The sequence below is a fragment of the Lepus europaeus genome, chromosome 2 (genome assembly GCF_033115175.1).
Source record: "Lepus europaeus isolate LE1 chromosome 2, mLepTim1.pri, whole genome shotgun sequence".
NCBI lineage: Eukaryota > Metazoa > Chordata > Mammalia > Lagomorpha > Leporidae > Lepus > Lepus europaeus.
In genome coordinates, this window is record NC_084828.1 from 141262758 (window position 1) to 141276438 (window position 13681).

General features: G+C 54.4%; 1 protein-coding gene across 1 annotated transcript in view; it reads right to left on the reverse strand.

Annotated features, from left to right (window-relative positions):
- Window positions 1–10984: 10984 nt before the first annotated feature.
- The window catches only part of CLSTN2 (calsyntenin 2), a 352520-nt gene continuing 349823 nt past the window's right edge, over window positions 10985–13681 (reverse strand). Inside the window, exons 16-17 of the mRNA XM_062182012.1 lie at window positions 12967–13151; window positions 10985–11188 (exon numbers count right to left, since the gene is read on the reverse strand). Of these exons, the coding sequence (XP_062037996.1) occupies window positions 10985–11188; window positions 12967–13151 (389 nt within the window). The remainder of the gene's footprint in view (window positions 11189–12966; window positions 13152–13681) is intronic.

Here is a 13681-nt window from a genome sequence, read left to right on the forward strand (position 1 = left end):
GGGAAGATGCAAAAAAAAAAAAAATGAAGACTCCATGTGTCAGACGGCAGAAGATGGACATGGGTTGTTTTGGGATTAAGAGTGGCGTGAGCTGTTGGGGAGCTGGTTGTGAGCTCCTACGTTAGGCTCTAAGGATACAGATGTGTGTGTGTACTCCTATGTGTGTGTATGTTTGTGTATGGCCCATGTGTGTATGTGTGTGTGTGCATATGTGTGCCACCATGTGTGTGCCCCCATGTGTGTGTGTCACTGTGTGTGTGCCCTGTGTGCCTCCCGTGGGTATGTGCCTCCATGTGTGTGTATGTGTGTGTGTGCTCATGTGGGAGTTACCAAGGTGAAGTGTGGAAGAACTTCCAAACAGACCAATCCTCCTTGAGCTCCTGGTTAAACACGTTGTCTTAACGCCAGGCAGAAATGTCCTCTTGAGTGCTCTGTATCTGGGTGCAGGTCTTGATGGACGTCTTGGGTAGGAGGATGGACACAGGTTTTGGTAGGAGAGCAGGTGATGAAGAAGAGCCACTGAAGCTGCTCTCCAAGGAGGACAGCACAGAGACTTGTTTCTTATGTGGGAAACGGGAGAAGGGAGGGGTGGAGAGGGAAGGCAGCTGGCATAGGGCTGGGGAGCGTGGCCAGGAGGAGTTTGGAAAGGAGACTGCTTATTCTGCCGCGCGACTGTCTGCCCCGCCCTGGCCAGAGTGCCTTCCTTCCTGACCCCTGCACTTCCAACACGGAGTTTACCTCCTTCCCCCTGGAATGCAAGCAAGTGGAGGTCTTAACTCCCAGGAGGGCACAGTATGTAACAGGAGACAGTGGCTACAGGGACCAGATCTGGCAGAATCCCAGGGAAGTGCTCTGGAGCCCACTGGCTCCGGGGTCCCTCTGAGCACAAGGGCAGGTCAGCATGGGGGAGCAGGAGGGACTGGGCCAGGAGAGGGTCATTGCTGTCCTCAGTCCCACTTGTCTCTGGCAGGTGTGCCCTGGACTCCTCTGAGTCCCATCATTTTCATGAGGGGCCGATTTGCAAGTTCCCCCTCTGGTGACCCACGCCCATCTCTTCTCCCAGCACAGATTTAGAACAGAGCCCCAGGGGATGCCGGCCCCGCCAGAGCAGTCGTGGGCATCTCACTCTATCAAGGGGTGGGAATGACAGAAACTCCAAGGCCGCGTTTACTGTGAAATTCTAAAATCATATTTATTCACCCATTCACAGAAAGTGTCATATGACCACCAACATGAATCAGTTTGTAGGCATTTACAAGCCAAGGCTGAAAATAAATATCTGTCTGTGTTGAATAGGCATTTAACAAATTACTCAGAAACGGCGAGAATCGTAATTGATAGAAATTTGGAGTTTGTGGTTCCAGCGTGGGTGGGATCCCGGCGGTGGGCAGAAGCCCGGCAGTTTCCCGGCACGGCCCCTGCCATCCTCCTACGTCTTTATGTACACATAGATACCCCTTGCCGTCAGCCTGGACTCGAGGGGGCAGCTCAGCCAGGCCAGGCAGGGTTTGCTGAGAACAGAGGCGAAGGCAAGAGCCTCGTCTCTGCTCCGCCATTCCGGGCACCCCAGTCCACAGAGACGACGTCGCGCTGTACTCGGCTTGGGTTCATTTTTCTATAGACTGCTCTTGAGATATTCTAAGTTTGCCACGAATCACGCTCGAACACACCATGGTCCATCTGGCAAATAAACACACTTTCTAGACTAACAAGAGTTCTTCTCTGAGGCAGCTTGAGGAACTGCAGGCCTCTCCCCCACCCCAGGGTGGGGCGGGGGGGGGTATGTGTGAAGTCAGCCCCTGGGGGCACCCTCAGGTTAGCTGCCCAGACGGCAGCAGTGGTTGGGGGGTGATTCTGTAGAATGAGCCTCCTCTGCTTCTGCGAGAACACCAGGGAGGCGCCTCCTTATCCTGCGCTTACGGAGGCTGAGCAGCTGGGAGGTGCCTGCTTCTGACAGGTGGCATCTCCAGCCGTGGGCAAAGGGAGGAGCTGGGCTAAGAAATCAGGAGACCGCCCAGATGGGCTGGACAAGAACCTTTTTACAGATTCTCATGTGCAGGAGACAAGTCCAACAGCATTTTCCCAAGGGTTATGGAAGTGGCAGAGACAAAGGGAGATAGAAACAGCATGTTGGGTGTTACCTAAGTGCAGGCTACATATGTGCAGACGTACTGTGCGCACCATCCCAGCTCTGCCCACAACCAGAGAGCCAGACCCAGGGCCTGCAGCTAGCTGAGGACTGCACAGACTGAGCATTCTCAAGGGCGTCCCCTGAGCTGAGCTGGGGGTGTGGCCAGCCTGCTCCTCTGTGGCTCATTCAGGTTGGGGACAATGATATCAGTGCATTTCTACTAAGTAGTGACAAGCTGGGACTTCCACTTCTGAATCTTTACCAAAGGCCTACTATGTGCCAGGCACTGTTCCCAGTACTTTTTTTTTTTTTTTGACAGGCAGAGTTAGACAGAGAGAAAGTTCTTCCTTTCGTTGGTTAACCCCCCAAATGGCTGCCATGGCCGGCGTACTGTGCTGATCCGAAGCCAGGAGCCAGGTGCTTCCTCCTGGTCTCCCATGCGGGTGCAGGCCCCCAAGCACTTGGGCCATCCTCCATTGCCTTCCTGGGCCACAGCAGAGAGCTGGCCTGGAAGAGGAGCAACCGGCGCCCCAACCTGGACTAGAACCCAGAGTGCCGGTGCCACAGGCAGAGGATTAGCCTAGTGAGCTGCAGCAGCGGCATGTTCCCGGTACTTTGACAGCTACAATAAACAGTCATAAGAAAGTCACATAACTGCTGATCTACTACTTCTAATGAATTTAAAATATGTTGGAGCCATTGACTTCTTCATAGTTAATGTTTGTATTATAGATATGTACCTGACTGTGGTGTGTGTACACACACACACCCATGACAGGACTTTGAAGAATTCATGGAAGACAGAATAAGAGAAATTTAGTTGGGGGCACAACTTTTTGAAGGCCTCTTGTACACCTACAGATAATTTACATTAATATTCTAACTTCCCGAACTCATGCCTCACCAAGTCCTTTTTTCTTCCTCGCCAACATTATGATATCCATGCTAATAACATCCCAAACCCAACTCTTAATACCTACAGATTCCTTTAAGAACAGCCAATGTCTACCTACGGTTTCTTTCCTAAAGTCACCAGCTGGTTTCCTCCAATCTCCTGCTGAGCCTGCACAGCTCAGGGCATCAACCACCATTTCTGGAAGCCACCAAGGTCAGGCTGGCCGCCACCGCGTGCGCCGAGTCATCACGACCAGCTCAATTCAGAACAGAAGTCACCTTCAAACAGCCCCGACTTCCTGCCGCTGTGGTCACATGGCCAGACTTGCCCATAATTTTTTTTTTTTAAAAACTTGGATTCAGGTTTAAGAACCAGCAGTGCTGTGGAGGAGCTTGCATCTGTGGTGCCCTCCTCCCAGCTTCCCCATCCCCTCGTCCCCTCTCCAACTCTGAGTCACCCCTCCCACATAGCACTTCCTTCGCTCTTTGAGTGATCTGTGCTGGATATCAAGTCTTAACTTCCTGCATGCCGAAAGCTTGCGCTTCGTCTCCACCACAAGTCTGGCTGTGACGATGAGTGGAGCTCTCCGGAGTCTCTCCCACCAGTGGCTGCTCCACAGCTGTGTCAGGGAGCTGGGGGTGGACCCAGAGGCTGGAAGGGAGCAACTTGTGGCTCTAGGTGTGGATGTGCGCTCTATACTCAGGCCAGTGACCCTCGTCACAGAGGCCCTGATGGACCCTGTGGAGGGCAGAGCCTTCGCATCTGTTCCTCTCCCTTTCCCACTGGAGTCTGGAGCTGACACTTATGGGTTGATTCTCCGCCTCTGTGAGCTCATTACTCTGAAAGCTCTTTCTGCTGGGAAAAGAATCCTGTGTGTGTGCAGGTGTGTGGGTGTGCGGGTGTGTCCCATCTCTCTTCTGAGACGCCAAGTAATCCTGTGTGTGCATGTGTGTGCCCCATCTTTCTGAGAGGCTCAGTAATTGTGTGCATATGTGTGTGCATGTATATATGTGTGCGTGTGTATCCCATCTCTCCTGAGATGCTCAGTAATCCTGTGTGTGTGCATGTGTGTGTGACTTTGTGCCCCATCTCTCTTCTGAGACACTCAGTAAACAGGGTCCAGGTAGCAGAGCTGCATTTTCATTCTCAGCTAAAAGCAAACAGACACGAACGCCGGCACGTCCCCGTTCCCGTTGCCTGTGATTACTACACAGCGTCTGCATTTTGGCTCCTCTCTGGCCTGTTGCCCTCCTTTCATTAGACTGTTGGGAGCTGAGCTTCCTGTTGATGAATCTCCTCTACAGCAAATCTGATAACAGGGACTGGAGAGCAGCACGGGGCTGGGAGCATTCACACACTAGGGCTTTCCCTCTGCAGCTGGGAACTGCCCGTGACCTAGAGAGTGGAGCAAGTGGGGCTCATCCAGGGCCCTCTGCCCTGCTCCTTGCACTGGGTTCAGCTAGGGGGGGTGGCCCTCTGCAGACAGCCCCTCCTGCTGTGTTTCACCCTGGGCTGAAGGAATAGTGTCCTCTGTCCGTGTGTTCCATCTCCTCTGCCATCTGACTTTATGATAGACCTTGCCTTTCAGACAGAGAAGACGAGGGCTCTGCTTCCATGGGACCATCTTAATTGTTTAGAGCAAGTCCATTGGTGGAGGTTAAATGGACTCTAGGATGACATTGCTGAGCATATACTGTGGGCCAGGTGTTGTGCTAGGCACCCAGGGTGTTGTGCTAAGTTATTATTATTATTATTATTATTTGCCTTGGGAAGGTGGCCTATAGGGTTGGGGGAAGCTTGCATCACACAACCATGGTGTCCATGGCCTGGCTGGAACCCAGCAGGTACTTGGGAAGCAGGACTATGGGATCTTGCCTCTGAGGTCGTGCACCTTGGGGGTGCGGAGGTACTGCTCCTTCCTGCTCCTTAGCATGAGAAAGCACTGGTGAGTTCCTCCTAAAGGTTTGTGGGCTGTCACAGAGTTCAAGCAGGAGCCAGCCCCTGGCACCTGGTGGGACGGGGGGAGGAGCATTCCTGGAGCTGGGCCTGTGAGGTGTGAGCCTTAACCCTACAGATGCGGACTGTGGCTGAGGCTGCAGGTCTGCTTTTGTTTGTTTTAATAGCACCCAGTACAAGGTACCGCCCTTCCAGGGAAAGCAATCCAATCCAGTCCCCATGCCAAGAAGTGTCTGAGTTGGGGCACCTTGTGCCCAAGGCCCACTACAAATGGGGCAGTATTGCAGTGACCACGTAGTGTCCTGGGACCACCAGGGCCACTCTCTCCGCCAAGCCCTGGATGCTCCACTGGCTCACAGGCTGTGTGGAAAGCCATTCTCCTGGTGGGCCAGGGGCAGGGGCATCACTGCTTTGGGGACAGGAATCTGGCAAATGGTGGTGGGGGGGGGAGGGCTCACAAGAACCTGTCCTGGGCTGAGTCTGCCTCTGGGGTAGAAGGAGGTAGACAGGCAGGGGTGGTCTCGTGAGACAGCTGCTTCAGGGGGTGGGAACCGGAGCTTGGTGGGGGGGGGGGGTTTCTGCCATGGCCCCCTGGTACCACTGCACTAGAACTTAACTGTTTCACCTTGTTTGCGAATATCAACTCCCCTGCGGGTCTGCCTGTGGCGCTCTCCCCACCCTTTACCTCAGTGGTTCTTTAAGCCAAGCGGGCATCAGAATTGCAGCTCCTGTTACAGCACAGCTGGCTGGAACCAGCCCCAGAGTTCCTGATTCCATGGGTCTGGGGTGGGGCCTGTGCACCTGCTTTTCTCCCAGTTCCCAGAGGACGTTGCTGCTGCTGCTGGTGCAGAGCCCACATGCTGGGAAGCGCTGCTCCCGGGCAGGGGCGTGTCCCCGGCAGAGCGGCCTCTGCAGCTCTTGCGCTGGTCATGCCTTTGGGCCTTGGCTCTGTGGGCCCTTCCTGACTTTCAGGGTGCACCTGTCATTTGTGCTGTGAGGCTTCCTCTGGTGGGGAGTCTCCCCTATGTCACAGCTGTCTTGTTACTAAGAGCTTTCCTACCAAAGTGGGCTGGAGTCCGGCTCAGGGAGAATTAAGGGACATCTAGGAAAGTGCTGCCTACTGTCCTGGAGGTCCCCCCAGAACACCTCAGGGCCCCCAGAATCACACCGGCCATCTGACTTCAGGTGGATCATCACCAAAGGGGTGGCTGTGCCGTCCCTGATCCCAAATGTCTACCCAAGGATGCTGACTGCTCCAACAGCACCAGCACTGCCTGTGCAGGGAGCAGCTTGCCAGCCGGCCTAAGCCCCCTGGCACAGGACCAGCCAACGTGGGGACTCCGTGAGGACTCACCAAATCCCACCGAGCGAGGCCGCACACCCGGCCTCCCATCTGTTCCCTGACCGCACATGGGGCCTGCCTGTCCGGCTGCTCCCTGGGACGCTGGTGCCAGAATTGGCTGCCTCGTTGTCTCCCTGTCACTAACCGAAGTGTGGCTCCTAATCCACAGCCCCCAGCTGGTGCCCCAGGAGACCTGGAGCCAAGATGGGTAGAGCAGGTACAGAATGAATTCGGAAAGCACGGCGAGGGAAGACGGGGAAATGAGGGTGCTGGAGTGGACTTTCAAACTTGCATTGCTCATTTCCTTTGCCTGCAGCAGGACAACAGAAAGTGGCTACATGAAAATTAAATTGTGCCCAGGGCTTTGGCTTGTCAGCCTCGATGAATGTCTAATGCAGGCAGGACCATGCGCAGCCACAGCCTGCCAGACTACACTACAGGAGGCTGAGCGACCCCCCAGCGGCCTGAATATCAGCTATTTTTACCAGCAAATTCTTTGAGAGAATCAGACTCCCCCACTTTTTTTTTTTCTTTTTGTGAAGCCTATTTGGTTAATTTCAACGAGGGCACGGTTAAGAAAAAGCCCTCTTTTTTCTTCCCCGTGCCGAGCAGACTGCTAATTTTGAAGTGTGCTGCATTGGGTTTCCACTGATTATGTTGCTATCGATTCACACAGTCACAAGTCTTTAGGATCATTTTTAGAGCAACGGCACAAGCAGGGCTGAATTGAAAATCAGCCCGAGCTAATGAACACTTGTGCTCAGAATGCACCATGGGCTGAGCTGCACCGGCAGGCCCCGAGCCCGGGGAGGCTGCACCGGCCTCAGTGGAGTTAGCGCCCAGGGATCACTCGGGTTCCTGGATCCAAGGCCTGCAGCTCTGGGGAATGATCGTTTGAGCTTGTCAATTCAAGAAGCCGCAAGGGCTTGGTGTTTCCTTTACTTTTGTTTTCCCCCAGGAGCATGGTCTTTTAAAAGCGCTTCATGAAGGACTATGGGGTTTTCCCGAGGTTCGCTTTGGAAGCAGACTCTCGGTGGTCGATGGGAGGGCTGGCCAGGCTGTTTGCACAATAGCGGGTGGCAAGCTGTGGCCTTGGGGTCAGATCTGCTCATTTGCCTCCATCCTGTGGGCTGAGAAATGTTTTAACGTCTTTGAGGGCTTGAAAATGAAAGTCCAAAGAATAAAAATTATTTGTGATGTGCAAATGGCATGGATTTGGGTTCCCTGCCCTGTCAGTGTCCACAAATGTCCAAAGTATTTGGAACACGTATTTGTGTCTGTCATGCCTGTGGCAGCTTCCACGCCACAGTGGCAGGCTACATGGAGTCCTTGCAACAGGGACCCTGGGGTCCACAGAGCCCCAGACGCTCACTCCCTGGCTCTGTACAGACAGAGCCGGCTGACCTCCGGCACTCAGGGAGGGAGGGCACGGCCTCCCCACCAGGACCCCTCTTCCTGGAGTCTAAACCCTGCTGGATAGGATGGCCGGACAAGTTTAAGATGGGGCAATGAAAAGAAGTCCAACTGAATCCTGCTGTTGGAATCCAGATGAATGTGGGTCTCAGACTGAGAGCATCTGGTTATGTCCATTAGGAATCACGTTTAGTGTGAAAATCGGCCACCACCTGGGCGATCGATTTACTCCCCTGCGGCAACTCATCCCGGATGGGCCTTTTACAACTCAGCCTCTTCAGCGTCCTCTTCCCTTGTCACCAGAGTCACCCAGGAGGGGTCAGCCTATTTCTGAGCTCCGAAAAGTAGGCTCTGACCACCCACTTGGCAAGACAAGCAACAGACTAGCCTGTGTCCAGCCCATGCAGCCACTCCTTCTGGGTTCCCAGCCTGCACCTGCCCGGCTGCTGCTGTGGGGGGAGTGTTCCTGGGGTGTCCAGGCCTTCTGGGCACTTGGTTCCCGAATGCCAGCACATGGGCTGGAAAAAGCTGGGCTTACGAATGATATCCTTCATACAGAGTGGGGATATCGGATGGAGGGCAAACTCTTACCCACCACTCACCCGGATGCTGCCTCAAGTTTCTGCTACTTTTGTATAACCGCTTCCATTGGGTTCTAACACCATGCTGATGAGTAGGGTGTTGGGGATGTGATCACTGCCTGCTGACCCAGCAGCAGCGTTCAGATGCCTCATCCCTGGGGCTGGCACGCAGTCAGGCTTGGTGAACAGAGGTCTGATTTGTTGTCACCAAAATGCTTCCTCCAGCGCCTTTGCTGTGCCCCTGAACCAAGCGCCACTTTCACCTGCTTCCTCCTTAACCCAAGGCCAAAGTCATCTAAAGTGTTCACAATATGCCCAACGGTTCTCTCAGCCATGAACAGGTAACGCAGCCACAAAAAACAGCCAGAGGGGCACCTTCCCCATCCCTGCAAATGGCAGAGACCGAGAGGAGAGAAAGGTGCTCTCATAAATACTAGAGTCAAATATTTCCCATCAAATCTAATTCAAAAAGAATTGCCCTAACCGTATAAAGTGTTCCTTTTGCTGCCGTAATTTTGGGACAATTCAGCAGCTCTTAAATGCCAGACTGAAGAATCTTTTTATTGAAATAATGGGATGTGAGGACTAACCAGGCCTGCAGGTTTTCTCCCTGTAGATGGGCACACACAGCCTGATAGGAGGAGGAGACTTTGGCTGGGATAATTCACAGAAGTGTCTGTTTCCACTCCATGAATACAAACCCCTGGCTGCTGCCCATCTTATCCCCAAGAAGGGAAACTTGAGGCTCGGGCTGGGCTTGTGAACGTGACCTCTGCTCGCTCTCCCTTCCCCTCCCCCACCCTCCACCTGTCTCTTCTAGGAGTCCCATGCCTCTGTCCCTCCTTGGGGAGCAGCTGTCTTACTCAGCTGCTGGTAGAGTGCCTCGCACATAGTAGGTTACCCAGCAGTGCTTGCTAGGTGCATAAATATGAACACGACTGGAATCAGGAGAGGGAGGTGGGATTCCCAGCTGTCTGTGGCTTTGAATGAATCTGAGCAAGACACCGAATCGCTGACCCTTGGCGTCCTCATCGTGGAAGTGTATCTAACAGCGTAACTCCCAACGACTCCGCAGGATTATCGTGAGCTTCAAAGGCGGGAACAGATGCAAGAAAGGATTTAGGAGATGGAGAAAGCCGCGTGGGTGGTTCTCCCGAATGAGAAGGTTGCCAGGGCCAGCTGTGGGTGCTGCCTGGAAGGGGCTCAGAGCAGAGGAGAGCAGTGGCTCTGTGTTGGTGGAGCAGGGAGCAGACTGAGCACATTGTAAACCTAATGAACACAGACACCCCTCAACTGCGGTCCAGCTCTGTGCCTGTGCTAAACCAACACGGGATGGGCCAGAAGATGGAGTCGGAGCCATGCTGAGAACAAAGGAGAGCCGCGACACTGCAGACAAACATGTTCTCAGAGCCTCATGAACTCTCACAATGGCCTTTGTTCTCGCCTATTACTCTGGAGCCACAACGGACCACGGAGCAGTTACTATAGCAACAACTCTCCCCAGGAGGTGTCCGCATTCGGGTGCAGGTGGGAAAGATCTCCTTATTAAAGGAAGAAGAAAGGAAGGAAGAAATTAGGTTTTCAGACATATCTGCCCTCTACCCAAAGCGTTCCTCCTGTTATGAGAAGAAGCCGCTGTTTTTGTAAATGTACTCCCCGCGCCCAGCAGTTAAGAGTTCCAGGCTTTCGTTTTGCACTTGGTGGAGTTCATGCTTGTTCTAGTACAGCCTGGAGGGATGCAGACAGAGAAGCCGGAGGTGAGGGACCGAGAGGCCCAGTGGTGAAACCCTCGCCACTCTTGGGACCCCTCTGTCCTGGAGGACCCCAGCCACCTTAACCACATCTCAGGTCTGCAGCCTCCCTGGAACCCAGCAGTCACCTGTTCAGCCCTTCTCCCTGCTTCCCTGCTGTCTCAGGATGGCGCCTGTGTGGCCTACTCCTTGGGCCCTATGGTTTCATAGGGGAAGGCCCTTGGCAGGGCAGCCGCGCAGGACTCAGTGCCCACTGCCCAGGCAGACAGGCGACTTTGGCTGAGGATGAGGCCCTACCAATGACCCATACTTAGTTTGGGACTTTTCCTATCAGCTTCTGTGGCCTCAGAGAATAGCAAGGGACAAGCCTCTCCAAGCTGGGGCATGTGTACATTTCCCTGGAATCTTCATTCCGCCTCCACAGGGACTTTCCTTCCAAGTGTTAAGACCTCAGTGTGTGAAGTTGAACCCCCCTCCAGGTATAAAGCAACGTGGAGAGACCGCGTAAGGAGGACCTGCTGGTCTGTGAGGGAGACAGTGCAGGTGCACGCACAGTGACTTAGAACCCAGAGAGCTTGGGAACCCCGAGCTGGGGGAGATGAGTGACATCAAGGTGGCCCCTCTCCCCAGCAGAAAGAGCAAAGGCAGAGCTCGGCAGACTGGCTTGCAGGACGCCGGGGACGTGGAGACCGCAGGACAAAGTCCATGCTGCAGTCCCCTCTGAGGACACTGGAACTGCCTCATGGCTGGGACACAGGGAGTGCCCAAGGCATACAGGGCAGGCTCCAGGAAGCCAGAGAAGGCTCCCCAGACCTGTCACAGACATCAGAGGCCAGGGGTGATAGGCTCGGGCAAACATCGGGTCGGGGTTTACAAAAGGGAGGCGCGGGCTGGGCGGCTGCCCTCGGGCGCTGGCTAGTAGGACAGGGTGGAGTCGTCCCACTCCAGCTGGCCCTGCCTGGCTCCACTCTGCCCGTGTCTGCCTCTGCCCATCCCTTCCTCCTCCTCCTCCTCTTCACTGTCATCGGAGTCGCTGCTGCTGGAGCTCCCGTCTTCCTCCGCCTCCTCCTCCTCCTCTCCCTCGGTCTCCTCTTCCCCACGCCCTGGGTCTTCATGTTTCTGGACGCCAGGGAGAGAAGGGGGATATGCATCAGGGCAGCGGCAGAGGGCGCTTTGGAGCTTACGTTTCTCCCTGCATGTAGGAAACATGTAGGACCCCTTGGAGTTCTTTTCATGCTAAACCCCTGGGGCCTGGCTTTCTGGAGGGGAGGGCCTCTGAGGAGAGAGAGGTCGGAGCGTTAGGGACCAAGGACTCATGGCAGGACCTCCAAGGGGAGTCCCGGTGAACGACGGGACAGACGCGAAAGCCAATCCCATCCATCCCGGAGGCTTTCCGGCCACGGGCATTGCAGGCGCCCACCTGTGCACTTTCTAAACCTTACCACACAGCTTCTTGGTGACGTGGCGGCTTTGAATCTTGTACCCCCTTTCCGGGTGAACCTCTAGTGTCAAAGCGGAGACCCGGGTGTGCTGTCCCTCAACAGTATCCCTTTGGGAAGGACAGACTTCATGGTCCTCACTCCTCACCTGCGCCTCGCCCTCCGACCTGTGTCCTCCATCTGGGCTCTACCCTCTCTCCCTGCCTCCAGCTCTTTGGTGAGTCCAGCAAAAAACCTTTGCTTGGCTGCCTCTCCTGTCTATAGACTGCCTCCTCTTCTACCTTTGCCTCCCCCAGATCCTACCCATTCTGCAGGGTCTCTTTTTGGGCCACCCTCCTACTGGGAAGCCTCCCTGCACCCTGTAGCCCAAGGCTCTCCTGATTTGGGCTCCACTGAGGGCTGACATCAGCAGGCGAGCCCTTGTGAGGTGCACTCTTGCTGCTCCAGGCCAAGTATTCTTGTTTCCCATGCTAGAGGCTCAGCTCCTTGAGGGTGGAAGAGCTGGAGTTCCGACAGTAGCGAGCTCACCACTGCACCAGCAGTGCTCACAGGACTGCAGCACGTCAGCAGGCCAACTTAAGATTGGACCGTGGGACCAGGGGAGGAGGGAGAAAGTGGGACCAGGTTGAGATAATCATCTTTGTTATCTGCCAGGGATTCTTCCTGTTCTTCCCCTGCTTTCTTAAGTCTGCATCTCCCATCACCCTGCACCGCATGGGCAGAGGGCTTGACGTAGGTAGCTTCTTGTTATAGCCACATGTCTGAGCAGGGACCATTGACATTCACAATGCATACTGGGGGCCCTTGGCTAACTGGAAAGATCAGAGCTTTAGTGGCCAGAAGATCTTGACTCTGCATAATGGTTGGGTACACTTGAGCCCTTTCCTTTTCTCTCAGCTGGTCCCCACTGATGAAGACTTTATTTCACAGGCTGTTGGAAGAGTAGGTGGGTGGTGGGCAGACAGCACCGTGTTCAGAGTGCTCTGGGGGCACCACCTCATCATGGGGACTCAGTAAATGGCGAGTGCTACTGCTGCATTTTTCTTCTCACCTACTGTGAGCCTTGACGTGAGCTCTGCGGGCAGCATGGAGTAAAGCCATCTGATTTGCAATGTTGGCTCACCAAGACCCAGTCCTGAGTCCCTCAGCGTTAGCTCTGAGCTTAAAACTAGGAGGATGCAAGGGATGGATACCACATGGCTGCTTGCTTTAAGAGACTTCTGTTTCTCTCTGTGGGGTGAGAACAATCCCCACATGTAAAACCAGAAGATGCAATTGGTGGGAAAATACAGTCTGTGCAGACTGAGAGAGCTGGAGGAGCTCCATGGTGGTAGAATCAGTGGGACTAGACCGAATGGACTAGGAGGCCCCTTGCTCCAAGGTTTAGGCCCAGGGAGGAGTGAGGTGGTGGTGGGAGGAGAAGCCCCCCCAGAGCTCCCAGCCCCACATGAGGCTCACCTCCATGGGGTTGACCGTGATCGTCAGTGCAGAGTCATCCCAATCCATCTCAGCCTCCTTGGCAGCCTCAGTCTCCTGGATGAAGTGCTGGTGGGCGATCCTGATCCTGTACACGCCCATGGCCACGACAAACACGAGCATGCACACGGAGATGATGATGACCACCGTGGCAATGCTTGGGACCACTGGAGGGAAGAAGGAGCCCACGTGACAAGGTGGACAGAGATCTAGCTCATTCTGTGGAGGGGCAGGCATAAAATCGGCTCTGGGCAGCTGTGGAGCTCTGGGCAGCACCTGGCCCTGCTGGGCTTCCCTTGCATCAGGCGTGTGTAGTGTGAACTCAATCATTCCTACCCTATGGATAACTGTAGGGAGTCAAAGAAATCATCTCCGTGAGTTTCCACAGCAGCACAGAGTAGGGATTTGATTCAAGTTCTACTCTGCCCTTGGCCTTTGCATGCAAATCCCAAGGGCGCTCCCACTAAGAGGTAGGCACCATGGAGGTTACCAGGAATGGACACAAGTGCCCACCAGATGGGAACTCAGTATGGCAGTATGGGCAGAGGGCTTTGCAATGCAGTACACACGTGTGTGTGAGTGAATGTAAGGGGTTCACAGAAAGCTTCATATAAGATGTGACTCTGAGTCCAGAGACAACAAGCCAAAGTTTTCTGGAGCCCTTTTTACCGATCTCTGCTCTTATGTACTGTGTGTG